Source organism: Rhinolophus sinicus, linkage group LG10, assembly GCF_036562045.2.
Source record: "Rhinolophus sinicus isolate RSC01 linkage group LG10, ASM3656204v1, whole genome shotgun sequence".
Lineage (NCBI taxonomy): Eukaryota > Metazoa > Chordata > Mammalia > Chiroptera > Rhinolophidae > Rhinolophus > Rhinolophus sinicus.
Genome location: NC_133759.1, coordinates 52,789,858 through 52,810,819, shown reverse-complemented (window position 1 = coordinate 52,810,819; position 20,962 = coordinate 52,789,858). Strand labels below are relative to the sequence as shown.

General features: G+C 37.2%; 1 protein-coding gene across 3 annotated transcripts in view; it reads left to right on the top strand.

Annotated features, from left to right (window-relative positions):
- CFAP20DC (CFAP20 domain containing) overlaps positions 1 to 20,962 on the top strand; it is a 256,111-nt gene that overhangs the window by 17,863 nt on the left and 217,286 nt on the right. For all 3 annotated transcript variants that reach the window (XM_019724118.2, XM_019724119.2, XM_074313195.1), the window contains exon 4: positions 4,380 to 4,452. In XM_019724118.2, the coding sequence (XP_019579677.2) occupies positions 4,380 to 4,452 (73 nt within the window). The remainder of the gene's footprint in view (positions 1 to 4,379; positions 4,453 to 20,962) is intronic.

Genomic DNA, 20,962 nt, shown 5'->3' with positions numbered 1-20,962 from the left:
ATTAAAAGTTAATCTGGCTCTTTTGTAGCATGTGCAGCACTGTCACAAATGACACAGTTTATATAGTCTGTCCTGTACTAATGCCTTTAAGATTAATTATTTGTAATTTTTGATAACAAAACTTTATAGTTATTTTTGCTCATATAAAATAACCTTAGTGAAGTTGTTATGGTTAAATTCAAACTAAATGGCATGACTTGAATAGAGAATTGGCTTTCAATTAACATTTCTAAATTTAGTTCAGTGATCATTATGTATTTACTTGACTTTAGGTACCTCATATGTTTCCAACCATATTAGGTACTTATGAAGAAAGTTTAATAATGAAATAAGTACATTTATCTTTTCATTTTAAATAGTAATATTTCTGAATAACATTTGAGCATCTCTAAATATGTCAAAGTTTTGTTTTCGTTTTTTGTTTTTTACTAAGAATCTTATCAAATAAAGGAAAGTGATATTGATTATCAGATTGTGCACTTCTCCAGTGCAGGAATCTTGCATCATCTATTTTGTACCCCTAACTTTGTGTATTGTGTATAGTTGGTGTTTAAATTTGCCACATTAAGAAACTATAACAATGTAGGTTAAAATTTGCAATTGTAACCAGCTGGCCTTGATAATGAGACTTGAGTAAATCGTTAGCCAAATAAAGAAATCAATCCATGCTGCTCTTCACCCTGGAACATGCTACATAGAGAGTTGCCCATATGAGAAGCAGCTCTGTCGCACATAAACATCTATCATTTGGATGGTCTGCTCTGGGACTTTCTGTTCAAGGGTCATCTTTGAAACCTTTCCCCCCCACATCTGTCTGTGGCATCTGAATCTAATGATATGTCTCTCCAGATCAGCACCCCTGGAGCTTTGTATTGCTCTAAGTTTCAGCAGCTGTAAGAGGATGAGGTCATCTTTATGAATTTTCCCACCAGGGCTCATCCTGCCCCATTTGGTATTCTTTTTAAAATAAATCTCATTATGATTTCCTCCTTTTAAAGCCCTTCGATGGCTTTGACCTTACCACTCTACTGTTAGTGCCCTGTCAACATCACGAGTGATCTTGCATTCCTGAATCCCATGGCTGGTTCTCAGCCCTCCTCTTACTTAACGTACCAGCAGCGTTTGACAAGGTTCACTCCCTCCTCCTTGTTATATTTTCTTTACTCATCTCCCAAGGTGCCCAAACTCCTAATTTTCATTCTACTTCACGGGTCTTCCTTCTTAGTTTCCTTTCATGGTTCTTCCCCAACTTAGCTCTTGACCTTCTATCTACATTTACTCCCTTGGTTATCCTCTCTAGTCGCCTGGTTTTAAATACCATCTCTGTCTCACTCCAGCTTACATTTCCAGCTCAGACTTCTCTCCCAAATTCCAGACTTCTATTTTCAGTTGCTATTTAACATTTCTACTTGGACAGCTTTCCCCTAGAAACTTCCCCTCCTTTTCCTGCAGACAGCCCCATCTCGGTTGTTAGCAACTTGTGTTCTCAATTATTCACACCAAAGACTCTTAAATCAGCCTGATTTTTCTTCTCTTTATTCAGTCCATCAGGAAGATCTTGTTGGTTCTGTGTTTAAATTAGATTCAGAGTCTGACTACTACTTGCCACCTCCAATGCTACCACTCTGGTCCAAGCCACCAGCATCTCATGCTTGGAATACTGCAGTAGTCTTCTAATTGGCCTCCCTATTTCTGACTTGCCTCCCGTTGTCTATGTAGAGGCTAGAGTGATACCTTTAAACATAAGGCACTCCTTTGCTGAAAATGCCCCATCTGTTTCAAAGTAAAAACCAAACATCTCTAGGACCCTGCAGTATCTGGTACCATCTTAACTCTATGACTTTATCTCCTATTATGCTTTCCCTTGTTCACTCTGCTGTAGTCATACAGGTCTCTTTGCGTTTTCCTGGTACCCTATGGTCTTAGCATCTGTGCACAAGCTATGCCTAGAGCTTTCTTTTCCAAAATAGCTGCGTGGCTCACACTCTCCCCTTTTTCAGGCCGTTACTAAAATGCCATCTCCTCAATGAGGGCCCATCCTGACCTGTGCTTTAGGCCCTTTCCACAGTTTTGATCCCTTTTGCCATGCTCTACTTTTCCCAATAGTACTTATCACTATTTACTATGCCATTTATTTATTATGTTTTGTTTTGTTTTGTTTTTCTCACCATCAGCAGAAAGCTAAGTCCCACCAGCACAGAAATTTAGTCTATTTTGTTCACCTATAACAGTGCCTAGCACATAGTGGACATCCAGTAAATCTATGTTGAATCAATTGATGAATATGAGTGGCTTCCCATTGATTTTAGGCTTACTCATATTCTTCACATGGCCTTCAGTGATTGAGTTCCTAGCTATTTGCCAGCCTTGCTTCCTGCTGCTTTTCCCCTTCTGTCCCTCCTACCTGCCCTTTAGGCCTTTACATTCACCTAACCTACTATGGCCTTTTTCATCACATGATAGAGTATTCCCTCTCCCTATATAATGTAGACATGAAGAGTCAGTTTAAATTTACTAGGCCACTGGAAAAAACATTACTGTAGAGTTTACTTAGCTCTTCTGACACACAGGATCAGTATGCCAAATGTTATTACAGTACTTTTTTCTTTATCAGGTCATCACCATATGTATTGCCATACTTCTTTTAATCTTAGAAGTGAAGCCTTTTGGAAACTAGGGCTTCTATATTGAGAGAGTTGAATTATAAAGGTTTCATTTTCTGAGGGCAAGTGTCTTTCATATCTGAAAATGTTCATACAAAAATAGCCTGTATGTGGAGCTCTTTGTGTTTGAAGAGAACAGTGCTGATTTGGTGAGATTTGTGACATAAACCAGGGTTCTTTTGTAAAGACTGATTTCATTTATTCTGGTGCTCTCTCGGCTCTGTTTACAAAGGCCATTGTGTGATGGAAAAATACTATAGGGCCAATCAATGGAAGGTGGAAGAGAGAGATTAATGGTGGTTTATTTAGGTTGGCCTCATTTTGATGTCTGTCTTTGGTTTTGTAGTCCAGGATTCTGGTTGCCTTACTGGCCTTCCCCATAAATGTGGTAGAATCTTATTCCTAGAGAATTTTCTAAGGTCAGAGCCTGTTATTCCCTATTTTCATTGCATTGCTTAGTCTACAGATGGCTCTCTGGAACAGTTTATAATAATCTTAGTGTTTTAAGCAAAAGTTACCTTTGTATGCTTGATTTTAGAATCTTAAGCATATTAGATCAAATATGTTTATTTTTTAGAAACTAAATTTCAGGTAAAATATAGAAAACGGTTTAAGTTGTTCAGGAATGTTGTAAAATAAGTTTACCAAAGAAATTCTGAATCAGAATGTCTTCATATAGACTATTCAAACATGTATTGTTATTTGACAATACTTAAATTTGTTAAGCCTACTAAGTCAGATGAAAAGAAAATAGCATGCATTTTAAACCAGCTGTCTTTATTTATCCATGTGTTGGCCTGTAGTAGGAGAGGTTCACAGATAAATCAAGAAATCTCCATTTCCTACCCAAAGTCCCACATCAGGAAAAAAGTTTCTAAAAGGCATGTTTTGGGGGGAAGTGGTGCTAAAACATCCATTAATAACATCATAATTGACAAATCAAGAAAAGTCCAAAACCTAAGAGAAAAGGAATTAAGTGAATGAGTCTGATATAAAAGCAATTGACTTTTGAAGCAGTTGTAAACTTCACCTATCAAAGGTGCCATAGGGATTGGTTTTTCTGCAACTATTTTTAATCCAGATGAAGCTAGTGATGGAGAATAAAAGTTATCAGTTGTTAATTTGTGAGCATTAACTTAATTAAAAGTGTGTTAAATTAACAAAAAGTATTATAAATGTAAATATGTTCCTTCATCCGTCTCAGTATAGACACCATATTTATATGACACCAAACCTTCAGTTATAGTTGTAGTAATTAGAATTGTCTTTCTTGATCTATTGTTTTTTAGTTAGGTTTTTTAGTATAGTTAAAACTGTCAGTAAATAAAAAGAATTGCCACATGCTGTGGTGGCTGCCTTGATGGGAATCTGTAGTTCAATTTTATATCTCTATTAATGCAGTTCTATGTGTACTTTCTCTCACAACCTAATAAAAATAGTAAATAAAAAATTACTTTTTAAAATTTCATAAAAATTCCACCAAGACCACAGATGGGACTTTAAAAGGCAGCGTTTGTTGTTAGAATTTGATTTGCTTTTCATAAATTTTTTGCTTTCATAATGAGGTTGTAACTCATGGGTAGTGTTATTGCAGCTGTATATGTTAATTGAAATACTAAGAACTTGAACTTGTTGATGGTGTGTGATTGTGTTTGTTTATATGCACATATAAATGGTTTGGACGTATGAATGTATGTTTTCCCCCTCTCATTCTAGTTGGACTGATCCAGAGGTTTCTTGTACTTCAAATTTACATACCCCTGGGACAAGACTTCTCCACCGAATTGCTGTAAGATATATAGAACTTCTTTCAATGTTTTATGTGTATTAGACATTTGATCAATTGGAGCAATATGAACAGTCATTAATTACAAGTGGCAGTTTTTGCATTAAAGAGCAGTGACTTATTAAGTCGACACGAAGTAATTAAATTAATTTAATCGTATTTCTTAGATATCACTGTAGTCTGGCAGTCCTCCCCTACGGGGAGGAAGCAAACTTCATCTGTTTAAGAAAATATCAAAGGATTGTGAATTTGGCAATAAACAGCCTATAACTTGAAGAAATAAATAATCCAAAAGTTTGAGATTTGGGTTCAAATAGGGGTGATGTTACGTTTTGTACTGTCTACTATTCAAAGCTATATTTGATTTAAAAATGATTGAAATACCCCATTGTAATGTTGTTTATTTTAGAAATATTCATCCTTTTTGTTTATACATAGATGGCTCTGAATAGATTTGTTTTAAATGGCCTTGCTGTGAACAGATGGTTTAGCAAAAATGAGAATGTACAACTTTTACTCAATTGTACTATCTGTTGTCTGAGATGATTCTGAGAATGAACACATTTGATCTGTATACTCACGTAGAATTGAATAATTAAGATTTAATTAATACATTTGTATACTTTCATTACATTACATTTAAGGTATGCTATTTTCTAATTTTTCTTTGTAATTAATAGCTGCCCAAGGTCTAAGCTTAAGCTGTTATTTTCCCTGCTGGAATAAATGGCTTTTCCTGTTAATGAAGGTAATTTTGAACTAGTTACACTGGTACAAACTAAGAGAAAAAAGTGTTGCTGGAGACTAGGGGATGCCTCCACCCTGGGAAGGCCCAGAGAAGGGGCTTGGAGCAGTGGGTTCTTGGCGGAGTGCAGGAAAGAATTCAGGCAGCAGCCCACATAAAAGTAAAGCAAGGATCAGTTTATTCAAGCAGAGGAGAAGGAAGAAGCAGGCTACTCCATAGACAGAGCTACACCACTTCTGTCGCGTTTAACCTATTATCGGTGTTTCTTTAATTAGGGGCTGTACATTGAAATTTGTAGGGGGAATATTCAGGGTTTTCTGGGAAAGGGCGGAGATTTCCCAGAAGGGCTCTGTTGGGGACATTTCGTGTCCTTTTATGATTTATCCATTTCCGACAATGGTGGCTCACGCTTATGCATTGTAAGGAGCATATAATGAGTCTTAAGATCACTGCCAGGTGAAAACCATGGCCATGTTGGTTCTAGCTGATCGCAGCTGGTCTTAGCTGCTTCCCAGACCACCAACCATCCATCCCATCTTGGCACCTGGACTTGAAATCTGGTGATAAATTTCAGAAGGGCAGAGATTTCTTGTCCCACAGCCAGCCCTGACTCCACAGCCTGCTTTTCATCTACCTCAAAAGGAAGAACTTCTTTCATAAAATGAGAATAACTTAAATTGAATTCATTTCTCTTTGTTTATGTGAAGTAGTATATTAACAATTTGTGCATATGTTGGTAAAATATGATTTTCACTAATCATATACAATCTTGTTTTCTTGAGTGATAAAGGATAGATGAAACAATTTATACCTTTGTTTTGTTCAACTTTAAATCTCAGTGTGAACTACCAATATTTTCTACTATTGTCTGCCTTGGTCACCAAGATTATTTAAATTAGTTCTTACAGTAACAGAGCCAAAATATTGTTTGATGCTCTTGTGTATCTTTTTCTGGTTCTACAGAAAGAGCATGTTCAAGACTCTAAAGATATTCTAAATGTACAGAGAGTACCACCATATAAAGTTGTATTTTCAATGTAGGGGAAATGGTTTTCTACCAAATGGAAGAAGGCAAATTGTATTTTATTTTTAAGCTTGTTAAGTTTCTTAACAGAGAAATCCACTTCAGCCCTTCTTATTCTCCTGATCTCTACCACTTACATTTTGAGATTCTTCAGTGAAGGGCATGCTAGTGGGTGGTCTTTTGATCAAAGCTGTGTGAGACACTGGCAGAAGCTTTTGCTGATGAACACTCTTTTTTCTATGCAAAATTAAGCTTTATTTGTGCCCCAGACCCTTGAATTTATCACCCAAGCCTAAGCAATGTACTGTTTTAACTAATTTAGTAATAATTAAAGCTTTAATTACTGAGAAGTTGATAGGTATCTTAGATTTAACTTAGTCTAGCAAGAGAGCAGCTGTTATAAGCAAGCCTGACTCCTCCTTTGTTACCCTCTTGTTAATGCTGTTGCCCTATTTAAGGATGGAATAATATTTTCAGGGGTGATGGGATTACTCATTAGATTTTGAATTCAGTTGACTATAATCATAGATTCTCTTGTTCTCGTATACACATGGACAAATATTTGGATTTTCCAAATACACATGGACAAATATTCGAATTTTCCAAATGGCTTTAGTTTCATAGTTTTAACAAGATAAATATCTTACAGATAAAAGGTCAAAATTATTAAATAACATAGGGAAGACATTCTCTGTCTTGATGTGGTGAATTTATCAGATTATAATAAACTATATTAACTCTGCATTGGAATGGGTTGCTAATAGATAAAATATTTTCTGTTTTAAAAGTAATGACAGACACCATGTTTTTATAAAGAAGAAAGTAGAATAATGAGTATAAATTGTCTTTCTAACTATAGCTCTTTTTTTTCTTAAATGAAAAGGCTTTCTTTTACCACCCTTAGTGTTTTACTGTGTATCTAACAGCATGACCCCAGGCTATTTAAAATAACACTTTTCTCTCATAAGCTTGAAAAGTCGCATTTATAAAGATACCTGTCTTCTAAAATTTTCCATTGTCAGAGTGGATGGAAGAGGCATTTTGTTTTACTAAGATACATTCACACATCAAGAGGTTTTCCTAAGTGGAGTATTGCCAGGTGGTTTATAAATTTAACAATAATTTCTTCAACATCTTCCTGTGTCTGTTACGTCCATTGGATAATTATACTGCTCAGGGGGAGGTCATGCATACGTGGGTTAGTAGATGCCTTGCAACCAGCAACAGTTCTGATTGAGGAATCATTCATTCAGTCATAAACAAATCATTGAATTCCTGTATTGTCAGGCAGTGGGTTGGGCATGGAGGAGTCACTCTACCTTGAATACACTTGTCCCTATCCTCTCTACTTTCCTAGTCCCAAACTACCATCACATTTACCTTGATGTACTGTTAGAGCATCCCAGTGGATTTCCCAGATTCTCTCTTATCTTTTTCCAATCTGGAGTCCAATCACATTGCAGCTAGAGTAATCATTCTAAAAACTCAACTGTAATTCCCATTGTACTGAAGATAAACTCTCAAATCCTTGATATTCTATGTGCTCTGGTCTCTCAAATCTCCCATCTTTTCTCATATCACTTGTCCTGTGCTCACCATTCGTCAACCGCACTGGCTTTCCCTTCCTCATACACCAGGAAAGGTCTCTTCTTCAGGTCCTGCGCACAGGTGGTTTATACCCCCATTTCTTTGCCTTGCTAATAGCTGCTCAGCCTTCTCATCACAGCTCCGTGTCCCTTCTTCAGAGAGGCCTTCTTTGATTTCCCTCAACTAAATGAGTTTCATCTCTTATGCTCTTTTCTAACACCCTGCTATTTTCCTTCATTACAACTATACCAGCTTATAATTACATATTTACTTGATTATCTGTATTTTAGGGGTAGACTTTGAGTTCCACGAGGATAATTCCCTGTGTGTCTACCCAACATGGTAGCCCAGCCCCTAAAATGCCTGGCACAAAAGTGCTGATATCTGGATGAGCGGGCAGGAGTAAACTAATGGACTGAAATGAATAAACAGAACCCAGCCTCTTTCTTCATCTAGTTTACTCTGAGAGTGAAAGATCAGGCAATTTAGAAACAACTTGATAAATGGTTTGATGACATCAGAGAAAGATCTGTGGGGAACATGTCAAGTGTTAGGTAGAAGTAATTGCATAGGCTTGGAACTGGACAGATACAGTGTCAAACCCTGCTTTACCTCTGTGGGACTTTGGACTCACCTCACCTATGGGATGAGAGCAATAATACCTACCTCGTAGGTGTGCCATAAGAATTCAATTAGAAAATTAACATAAAGTATAATGACTAACATGTATTAAGCACTTACTGTATATACTGGACATTACTCTAAGTACTTTAATTGTTTTAGCTCAATCCTCAAAACAATCCTGTGTGGTAATCATAATTATTGCCTCTGTTTTACCATTGAGGGAACTGAAGTCCAGACAGGTTAAGGAATTTGACAGAGATTATAGACCTACTAACTCTCAGAGCCAGGATTCAAACTTGTGGTGCTCTGCCCCACCGTGCCATGCTGCCACACTTGTAAATATTGTTAGTTTTCTATGTATACATAGATACATATGTGGTAAGGATATTTTATTTGAATTTTGATCAAGGTGAAAGTGCCAAGCCTTCTACGTCTTTTTTATGGGCTTCTCATGATATAGTGTTATCATCAGAGTTCTTTCATTCTGAGGTGTTCCTGTTTCTGTATTTATCCTTTTGAGAGATAAATGTCTGAAAGTTAAAAGAAGATTTTTACCCCAGTGTTTTTTGTTTGTTTCAGTATTTTGCATCTCAAATGTGACAATACTTATATTACACATTTAAATAAAAAAGAGAGAGCTAAGAAATAACTTTACTTCTTAATTGATTATTTTGGTCCATACCTAGGCCTTTTTTTTCTTTAACATCTAAATATTATATTATTCAAAATCCTCTACCTGTGGGTAAGATGCCTTCAGAGCTTCGTAACCTGACCAGCAATTATCCAAACACATGACATTTTGCATGTAGAACAAAAGGAGCATTTAGTATATCTAGCAATACAGTAATGGAATTCTCCCATGTTTCTGTCTTTCAATGTCAATCCGCACACACACAGAAAGTCCCCTCCCTTGCCTTTTACAAATAAACCCTACATTTTGACTTGCTTATTTCTTAGCATTAGTTGCAATTTTCATTTCCAAAGTATTTTAGTGTACCTGTGTTTCACTGTTTGACCTAAAGTTAAATGATTTGATAAATAGATTTCAAAGAATCCTTTCCGTTTGTGGTCTCTTCTGTACCGCGTCATCATGGCAGTGGGAAGCCAACAGCTCCCCTGTGTGGGTTGTTAGGTGTTTCAGAGCCTGGGGGCAGACATCTGGTGCACGAGAGGAACACCACGAACCAGAGCTCTTGGAAAAGAACCAGCTGCATCTCGAAATAGAAATCCATTGCGCTATATCTGATGCTGCCAATCACATTAGATGACTTTGGACTATTACAGTTTTTGACAGGAATTGTATTCATTTTACTGAATGTTGTTAATCTGTATTAATTCCTTCATTCTGATTTTGTCCTTATCTGGATGAATTCTAAGAGACATTTTGTAATGTTAATGCCTATAGAGAATTGACATTTTTCTCGTTTTCACTCAGCTCAACCAGTGCTTTTTCAATATATGGGAAGAAAACACTGTGAAAGCCCGTGGTGGGCATCATGTGCTATTTGGAGAGGGCATGCTTAGGCTGTGGTGCCTGTGGAATTTTATTACCAGAAAGTTTCACATGTTGAGCCCTTAGCTGTTTGGAGTACTACTTACATTTTAAATTTTGTAAGGTAAATTCTTAAAAAAAAGAGAGACCCCTAAAAGGGATACTAGTCCTTACAAATTTTAACTGATCCTTTGTGATCTTTTCATTGCAGTATTCTGAATTTGGAGTATATCTGAGTAGGGTTTAATGGTTTTAACCTAGAATTCAATCTTATAGGATTTATGATGCTCATTCTACACTTTTTGCTCTCATTCATCCTGTTGCTCTGTCCCCTAGTTACATGCCTTTAGGGGGCCAGACACTTAAATTCTGTCTCAGTTGCTTCTTCAGTAAATGGTAATGGTAATGTGACCTTTTCTCTTTTAATTGCCAGAGTTAATTGGTAATATTGTTTTTTTTCTTTTCTAAGAAATTTTAGGAGCTTTAGGTCTGTGTGGATCTCAGAGCTTTTTTTTTTTCTATTTCTGTAAAATGGAAAATTGAAACATACCCTTCCTACAAAGTTTTAGCACCAAAGTAATTTAATGAAAGTCATTCTTACATCACCTTGTCTGTATTATTACTGCTGAGCTAGACAAAGAGGTCAGAAGAGAAATTTAATAGAAGTTTCAGGTTCTTCTACCCTATTGAATTTTGCTCCTACCATCCCTTCTTCACTGATGTTGGAGACAGTAAACTCCTTTGAAACTTTAAATCAAGGAAAATGAATATGGCCTCACAGCTGCAGACCTGTTCTTTTCACATGTCATCGGTTTCTTTCAGCCACTTTAAAGCTACTAGAGTTGAGAGAATACCTAAATTTGATATCGTTAGGTCAGAATGACATTGGTGAGAGCTTTTGAGATTGTGTCCATTTAACCAAGCACAACTCTTCCTGTGGAAAATTTACTTTATCTCTTTAGTCATTTTGATGCCTTCCTTTGAAGAAAATAGTGATTGCTATATAGCTCTTAAGCTATTTGTAAAAAAGATGCTATCTAAGTGCAAATATATAAAATTACTATATTATCCAATGAAATCATTTATGTCACTGAGTGAATACATCTCCAAAGTATATATTTACAACTGAGTGAAAGTGGCCAATTGCTACTCTTTTTTAAACTAGAAGTATTGTGTCGTAAACTGGTAACAACATTGCAAGTGTCATTACCATTTTGAGTGCATCTCATGGCTAATTCCAACTTCTATTTTTTCTTTTTAAAATCATCAGTGTTTAAATCTCATTATTTTAATTATATCCAATTAAATGTGCTTGCATAATCAGTATATTTTGTTACATGCATTAGTAAAAAGCACTTTAAAATGCTTTGCATACTGACTTTCATAATATATTAAATTTGCATGCCTTAAAATAGGTTTTATGTGGAAGTTTTAGGTAACGTGTGGTATGTATATAAATCTGATGCCATATTCTTTGTCTATTGAGTAAATGTTCTTTGAGAAATCATTCTTTCTGGTTCTTAGTTCGGCTTATTTTACTTTTCCAAATTATTTTTAAAATACTCTTTAGACAACCTAGATACTTGTTGAAAGCTAGAATTAAATATAATAGTAGCAAAAGAAAAATTGCATGTGTGGAAATATTTGGAAATGTTCTTACTCTGTGAAATTATAATGAAAGGCCATACATTTGTTAAGCGCTGTTCAGTTAAATGAGTGCCATATCCATTATCAGGGCACAAGTCGGGGTCCTGTAATGTGTTGGGTTACAGGCCTGGGAGTCATGGCTTTGTCATGTATTAGCTTGATGACCCTGGGCAAGTTGCTGAACCCTCACTGTATCACAACCTCATCTGTGCAATGGGGATGATATATATACCTGTTTATTGAGTAATTATGAGGATTAAGTTATATATTTCCAGTACGGTAAATATTTATAATTTTACATCTCTAAATATAGATAAGAGTGCAGGGAGATTTAATTTTTAAATTGTTCTTCTGAAACATTTTGAAATAAGTTGAGCTTTTCTCTTTTCCCTGTGAAATTTTTATGACACACATCCCTGAAGAGAGGTGGAAAGCAGCTTGTCCTTGGGAGCCTGTTTGACTATTGACTCTTTCAGGTTCTCTATCTGGAAAGACGTGATCAACATAAACATGAAGGGAGAAGTGACTCCCATGGTTTGGGTATGGATGCTAGTGATTTATTTAAAATACAACTGTAGGAACTATTGGCATCCGAGTCTCAGTATGAAGGTACTTACAGGTGACCAGGCCAAGTGTAAAGAAACAACACCTGGGAAAAGTAGACAAAGCAGGTAGACTTCCAGTGATTCAGAGCATAAGAAACAGGCATTTGCTGTTCCCCATGCCCACATTCTCCTTCACTAGCAGGGATGATTGAAGATGACTCGGAGCAAATCACAGATCTTCCAAATGCTCTTCCTTACTTGCTGTGGCAGAGTTGGGAGGATCTGTTTCTTTGATACCAGTAATACATAACTCACTTTTTATTATCCGGAGAAACTTTTCAGCTGGTTTGGTTCTTCCCTCTCACTGTATTTTATTTTTATTCTGGCAGTTAATTATTTTAATTCAAAATAAAAATAATGTAAACATCTAAAAATAGAATATAATATGTATGTTATGGGACCTATTTAGTCCCTATTATAAAATTTGTAATAATTTAGGACATTTTCATTAATGGAGTATTATACAACTGTTTAATATGGAGCGAACATTCCTCGTTAGCAATTAAAATATATCCTGGAATTTTATGCAGTAATTTGACTTTGATTATGTTGGCCGGTAAGAAATACAGGGAGAAGCCCCCTATGGGGAGGGCTGGTATCGCTAGCATTTCTGATTTTTGTAATTTTTTTCCACAAATTGTAGAATTTCTTATCTGGTTTACAAATATTTTAGAATCTTTATTTGGACTCACAGAAATGACTTTGGTGGAGTAAAATATACGTAGTAAATCAAAAATATATCTTATAGTAGCACTTATACGTAAGTCAGTTATGACATTTATTACATAAAAGTCTTTTTTTCTATTTATTTATTTATTTATTTTGACAGTCAGTATTATTTTATATTAATTTCAGGTGTACAGCATAGTGGTTAAACATTTATGTAATTTAAGAAGTGGTCCCTCTGACTACTTGCCAATAACTATACATAGTTATTACCATATTATAGATTATATTCTCTATGTTTTATGTTACATTCCCATGATTATTTTGTAACTACCACTTTGACTTCTTAATCCTTTCACCTTTTTCACTCTGCCCTCTAACCGCCCCATCTATCAACCTGATAAATCTAGTAACCATCTAACACCATACATAATTATTACAATATTGTTAACTATATTCCTTATGCTATACCCTACATCCCCATGACTACTGTATAGCAACCAATTTGTACTTCTTAATCCCTTCCCGTCTTTCGTTCACCCCCCAAACTCCCCTCCCATCTGGCAACCATCAAAATGTTCTCTATATCTATGAGTTTGTTTCTGGCTTGTTTCTTAATTTTGTTCTTTAGATTCCACATATAAGTGACATCACATTGCATCTGTCTTTCTCTGTCTGACACTCCACTCAGCACAGTACTCTCTAGGTCCATCCATGCCACCACAGATGGTGAGAACCCATTCCCTTCAGTGGCCAAGCAATATTCCATTGTATATACAGAGGGTGCCCAAAAAATGTATGCACATTTTAAAAAAGGAAAAAACTGTATTCAAATTGTAATACTCAATATATACCGATAACAAAAGATGAATACAAGTCAATGTATACATTTCTTTGGCACCCGTGGTATGTGCCACCTCCTCTTTATCCATGCATCTATCAACAGACACCCAGGCTGCCTCCACATCTTGGCTATTGTAGACAATGCTGCAATGAACATATGGATGCACATGTCCCCTCACAGTAGCATTTTGGGTTTCTTCAGATAAATACCAGGAATTTCCTGGTTCCTTCTTTGTCTCTTGTTACAGCCTTTGTTTTAAAGTCTATTTTTTCTGGTATAAGTGTTGCTACCTCAGCCTTTTCTTATTTGTTTGTTTGTTTCCATTTTCATGAAATATCTTATTACCATCCTTTTTTTTCAGTCTGTGTGTGCCTTTTGATCTGAAGTGAGTCTCTTTTAGGCAGCATATGTAAGGGTCTTCTTTTCTTATCCATTCAGCCACCCTATATTTTGATTGGAGCATTTAATTCATTTACATTTAAAATAATTTTGATAGATAGTACCCTTTTACGATTCTTTTTTTTTTTTTTTTTTCATCTTAAAGTAGTCCCTCTAAGATTCCTTGTAATACTGATTTGGTGCTGATGAACCCCTTTAGCCTGTTCTTGTTTGAGAAGGTATTTATCTCTCCTTCAATTCTAAATGATAGTTTTGGTGGATAGAATAATGTTGGTCATGGGTCCTTGCTTTTGATCACTTTGAGTATTTCCTGCCAATCCCTTCTAGCTTGCAGTTTCTGTTGAGAAATCACTGACAGCCTTATGGGAACTCCCTTGTAGGTAACTAACTGCTTTTCTCTTGCTGCTTTTAAGATTCTCTGTTTGTCTTTAACTTTTGGTATTTTAATTATGATGTGTCTTGGTATGGGCCTGTTTGAGTTTATCTTGTTTTGGCCTCTGCACTTCCTCGGCTTGATATCTATTTCCTTTGCCAGGTTAGGGAAGTTTTCCATCATTGTTTCTTCAAATAGGATTTCAATTCTTTGCTCTTTTTCTTCTTCTTCTGGTACTACTATGATGCTAATGTTGGAATGTTTGATGATGTCCCAGAGGCTGCTTAAACTATCCTTATTTTTTAAATTCTTTTTAATATTTGCTGTTCTGATTGGGTGTTTTCTGTTGCCTTATCATCCAAGTTGCTGATTCAGTTCTCTGCTTCATCTAATCTACTGTTGATTCCCTCTAATGTATTCTTCATTTCAGTTATTATAGTGTTTATTTTTGATTGGTTCTTTTTTATGTTTTCTATCTCCATTTTTAGGTTTCCTTTCTCTTGGTTGAAGTTATCCCATGACCATTGAGCACTGTATAACCAGTGTTTGGAACTCCACGTCCAATAGATTGCATGTCTCCATTTTGTTTAGTTCTGTTTCTGGAGCTTTGTTCTGTTCTTTTATTTGGGACATGTTTCTTTGTCTCCCCATTTTGGCCACTTCCCTGTGTTTGTTCCTATGTATTAGGTAAGGCTGCTATGCCTCCCAGTTTTAGCATAGTGGTCTTATGTAATAGGTATACCATTGGTGACCCAGTGGTATAGTTTCCCTGGTCACCAAAGCTGGGTGCTCCAGGTGTGTCCCTTGAATGGGTTGTGTGCTCTCCTGTTGTAGTGGAGCCTGGTTGGTGTTTGCACATCAGTGGTAGGGATTGACCCTCAGGCTAATGGGTTGTGAGGACTAGTTGGGACTACAGTGGAGGAGCTGTGGTGCAAGAGCTGACCTTACAGAGCACGGTTCACTTTAGTGGGGTTCTGGTGCCTGCCCCGTCTGCCCTTTGAGTGTGTCATTCTTATAGACGGCCATTGGATGCTCTGGCTTGATCCAAAGCTGGCTACCAGACATGCCATTCCTGGGGCCTCCTGGGAAGGGACCCGCTGCAAGGGCCACTTGGTATGAGCCACAAAACAATCTGCAGATGGTCGCCACCTGCACTAAACTTGGATGTACCGCAAGAGGCCAATCTGCAGACTGAGGGCAGCTGTCGCTAGTGCCAGGGTTAGGGCTACTCAACCAAAGGTATGGGACATGCCAAAGCCAAATGCTGCTTGTTTGGGTTTTGTGAACCTTTGAGAGATTTTAGGAAATTCCACAGCATGAGCTAAAACAGATCGTTTGTACAGAAAAACCACTGGAAGCAGTTGGTGTGCCCGACAGTTGGGTGGAGCATGGTCTCAGGGAATCACTGGGGCAGGGCGGATGAAAAGTGATAGCCAGTTTGAAGGAGACTCACATATGGTATGAGCCTGCCTCTGCATGAAGAGAGGGGGAGGGCTCAACAATGAAACAGTGGCTTCTGCCAGCTCCTCCTCCAGGAGAAAGCCGCCCCTCTAGCCCTCCCCTTGAAGCTAAACAATTCAGTTCCTCCCTATATGTCTCTAGCACCTTCAAGCTGCTCTCCCAATGCTGGAGCTCCAAGCAAGTGAGGCTGTCAGTGAGTAAGTCTATGTGTGGGCCCTTTAATGATTGCCTGTGACTGCAGCTGCTCTCCAGCTCACTCAGCCACAATCTCTGCTGGTTTTCGCAACCAGAAATTATAGGGACGTCCCTCACCGGCACTGGAACCTTGGGCTGGGGAGCCTGCCTGGTGTGGGGCTGGGAACCCTTGCTCCTCAGGGAAAACCTCCACAGCCAAGATATCCCTCCCAATTTTTAATGGTCACTCGCGGGTGTGGGACCAGCCCATTCTGTGTCTCTGCTCCTTCTATCAGTCTTGAGGTGGCTTCTTCTGTATGTCTTTAGCTGTAGGGCTGTGGTTCAGCTAGACTTTAGGTGATTCTCAATGATAGTTGTTCTGTAGTTATAATCGATGTGGTCCTGAGAGGAGGTGAGCATAGCATTTACCTACTCTGCCATCTTAACTGGAAATCAGTGGTCTTATTATTTATCTCCACAACCAACTCTTTACTTTGACTAGACCATGAGATCTTCAGGGGCCAATGCATTTGGAACCCAATGAGGCTATCATTGGCTTTTGAATTTCTAACCTCCATTTGTAAAGGCCATTGCCTAGTGTTCTAGTAGACAGCGGCAGAGTTAATTGGACTTTATGTTGTTTACAGAGACTGAACATAGTAGATGGCACATAGCACATGATCAGTAAATGTGCATTTTCTTCTTTCAGCAATTTCTAATTCCTTTAAGTCAGTTTCAGTTTGTGGTGTGGTGTATTTCTTTTGCTGGAAGAAGTGAAGATGTCGTTGGCTTAAAATTGGTAACATGGCAATATTCACATTTAGAATTTCCATTCATAGAAATGAAGTTTCTATAATGCTAGCTAGAAAGAACACTTAAAATTCTCTAATCCATTGGTTTTTATACAGTCCTGAGTCACTTCTGTTACTTCAGACAGAACAGTCTGTCCTCCCTTTTTTCACTCTTGTATGCATCTGGGGATGAAAATGTTCATATATTTTATATGAACCGAGGATGCCATTGTTCCCACAAAAGGTTGAAATTAACTGGCATGGTTCAACCCTCTCTTTAACACTGGGTAGTAATACGTAGTCAAAGGAAGCTGACATTGCAGATTTGAACTACATTTAAGTTCTCTGTTGCCGGGAATTCTAACATCTGCTTTTACTTTTGAAATGATCCAGTATCTGAATTTCAAGTTTTACGTTGTGTTCTTAGGTAGTCTAGGTCCGTGGGAACAACTATCAGATTTGCTGCAGCCCAAGCTGCTTCATCCAAATGCGCCCCCCAAAGTTGGTGGTTACTGGGCACTGGAGACTTTTCTGGGCGTGATCTCCGGTACCTCTCCCGCCATAGCTCTCATTCTACAGCTCCCCCTTGCCATAGACACCTGGTTGCTGAACATCCTACAGGCTTTTATGCCTCTGGCTTACGTTTGTATCCAACTTAATCCCATCTCTTCACCTTTTGGAACCTAATCATTCTTTGAGGTCAAACTCACATGCGTATCCTCATGAATCCTCCCTATGTCCTCCTGTTGCAGTAAGACTCTCCCTCCTCAGTGTTCCTGTCCTTGCGTACATGATGACTTTGAGGGTAAGGATTTCTTCTTCATCATTATGATCCCCATAGCACTTAGAGTGCTGTGTGCATGGTGAGTCCTCTAATGCTTGTTATGTTGTATTATACTGAAATATGGTGATATACTGTCAGAGTGGTTCTTTGATTTAAAAAAGATAGGACAGGAAACAAGAATGACTAAGAAGCAGGTGAACAGAATTAAGAAAATATCCAGCTTTCCTTTTCTCAACCCTTAGTTCCTGGAAAACTAATGACTGAGCCTTAATTTAACATTTTATTTGCCCTGTATCTACTGGCAGGATGGTAACTGTTTCAAAGAATGAGGAAATACAGGAGAACTTAGCTAAGGAGAAATAAATTCTCTTTAATTTTGTCAAAATGGTTATATGGGAAGGAGTATATGCAAGTAAATGTTTTCAAGACTGGAATAAATCTAATGAACACCACACATGGCTCTTAAGTGAAAACTGGTTATAAGCCTATAACAGACCTCCCAGAGAACTTTAATTAAAACCAAGTAGTCTGAAGAAAAAAAAAAACAAGTAGTCTGCCTTTTTTATTGGAACACATTAGTGATCTTACATTTTATATCTATTTCACACATTTAAAGTTATTACAATAAACTATTTGAAACAATGACAGTGATCTGAAATTCTCAGTGTAGCGGGAGGTTGGTTGCATTTGTTAGCAGTAAATAGGAACAGCTATTCTGTTTCATATACATAGGTTTAACCATCCTCTTTTTTTAAGGTTAATTGCCATTGATTTATAACTTGGAAAAAATATATTTTCGCATTATTTAAAACCACATAGGATTATTACTATACCTTAAACATAGAGATTTGTAATAAATGTACAAATTCACTATATTTTAAAAATTCATGTCTTAGCATAAACTTTTTTTAAAAAGTTTTAGCAGCTCAATTCCCTATTATTGTAGGGAATTTACACATCTTACCCAACTCTTTATTTTTTTATAGACAAAAACCCCGATACCCAGAAAAAGGGATGTGACATTCCTCAGGAAGTTTCTTGCAGGCAAACCCAAGACTACAATCCAGGACTTCTGACTCTGTAGCATCTTGCTATTTTTGCTGCCTTTTAGTGCTTGACTTGGAAAAAGATGAAGATGTAGCATGATTTTGTAATCCTGGTTTCTGACACTTTTTAAAATTGAAGTTATTTCTGTAAATGCTTTGGACTCTCAGTTGCAGAAACTTAATTCTGTTACCGTAATCCAGATTGCTATTCCCCACCTCTAACAATTACCAGAAATAAATTAAGTTCTTTGTTTAGGTCAAGATTAGTGATGTAAAACAGAACAAAACAGCTACTTCTTTTTTTTCAATTATAATTGACATTCAGTAATATTTTATATTAGTTTCATGTGTACAGCGTAGTGATTAGACATTTGTATAATTTATGAAGTGATCCCCCTGATAAGTCTAGTACCCACCTGGCACTATACATAGTTATTACCATATTATTGACTATATTCCCTATGCTGTATTTTACATCCCCATGACTATTTTGTAACTACTGATTTGTACTTTTTAATCTCTTCACCTTTTTCACCCAGCCCTCCAAATTCTGTCCCTTCTGGCAACCATCAGTTTTTTGTTTTTTTTTAATTTTCTTCCTTGTATTCCACATAATAAGTGAGATCATATGGTATCTGTCTCTGCCTGACTTGTTTCACTTAGCATAATACTCGCTAGGTCCATCCATATTGTCACAAATGGTAAGATTTCATTCTTTACATGGCTGAGTAATATTTCATTGTATATATGTACCACTTCTTTATCCAGTCGCCTATTGATGGACATTTTGGTTGCTTCTGTATCTTGGCTATTGTAAGAGCACTGCAGTGAACATAGGGGTGCAGACATCTTTTCTTTTTGTTGTTGTTGTTGATTGATTGATTGATTTTTAACTTACTGGGGGGACAATTGTTAGTAAAATTACATAGATTTCAGGTGTACAATTCTGTGTTACATCATCTATAAATCCCATTGTGTGTTCACCACCCAGAGTCAGTTCTCCTTCCATCACCACATATTTGATCCCCCTTACCCTCAGCTCCCACCCCCTCCCCCTTACCCTCTAGTAACCACTGAACTATTGTCTGTGTCTATGAGTTTTTGTTTCTCATTTGTTTATCTTGTTCTTTTGTTGTTTTTGGTTTATATACCACACATCAGTGAAATCATATGGTTCTCTGCTTTTTCTGTCTGACTTATTTCGCTTAGCATTATACTCTTAAGATCCATCCATGTTGTCACAAATGTTCCTATATCATCTTTTCTTACTGCCAAATAGCATTCCATTGTGTATATATGCCACAACTTCTTTATCCATTCATCTATCGAAGGACATTTTGGTTATTTCCATGCTTTGGCCACCGTAAATAAAGCTGCAATGAACGTTGGAGCACATGTGTCTTTATGGATAAATGTTTTCAGATTTTTTTGGGTAGATACCCAGGAGAGGGATTGCTGAGTCATATGGTAATTCTATTCGTAATTTTTTGAGGAACCTCCACACTGCCTTCCATAGCACCTGCACCAGTCTGCATTCCGACCAACAGTGTATGAGGGTTCCTTTTTCTCCACAGCCTCTCCAACACTTGTTACTATTTGTCTTATTGATAGTAGCCATTCAGAACTGGGGTGAGGTGATATCTCATTGTGGTTTTTATTTGCATTTCTCTGATGATTAGTGATATGGAGCATTTTTTCATATGTCTATTTGCCATTTCTATGACCTCTTTGGAGAAATGTCTCTTCAGGTCCTCTGCCCATTTTTCAATTGGGTTGTTTGTTTTTATGTTGTTGAGTTGCATCTATTTGCCATAATTTTTCAGCAGATAGCTCTGTCCTTTCTGACACATTATCTCACAGTTTGTATAATTTATTCAGAGAGTTCTTCGACTACTAATACATTCCAATGGGACATAATACCTTTAGGTGCTATGGAATCTACTACCGTAAAGTATTCACAAGAAATCACTTTTAAAAATCTTGTTTGGGGCTATGCTGATGGCAAATTTCTCTATAGTTTTGCCTGGTCTTCTCTTTGTCTCAGAGTATACAATGCCGGATATTGGCATCTCTTCATATTGGGACACTTGGCAATTCTGAGTGAAAAGATGGTTGGAAGGTAGCAAGAGAAAGAAAGCTATCAGAAGTCTTCCTGCCCTCCCCCCCACCGTCAGGCAAAGATACTTCACATCCCCAGGAGGTATTCCTGGGGATACCTGGCATGAATTTTAGCAAACATGTACATGGCGTT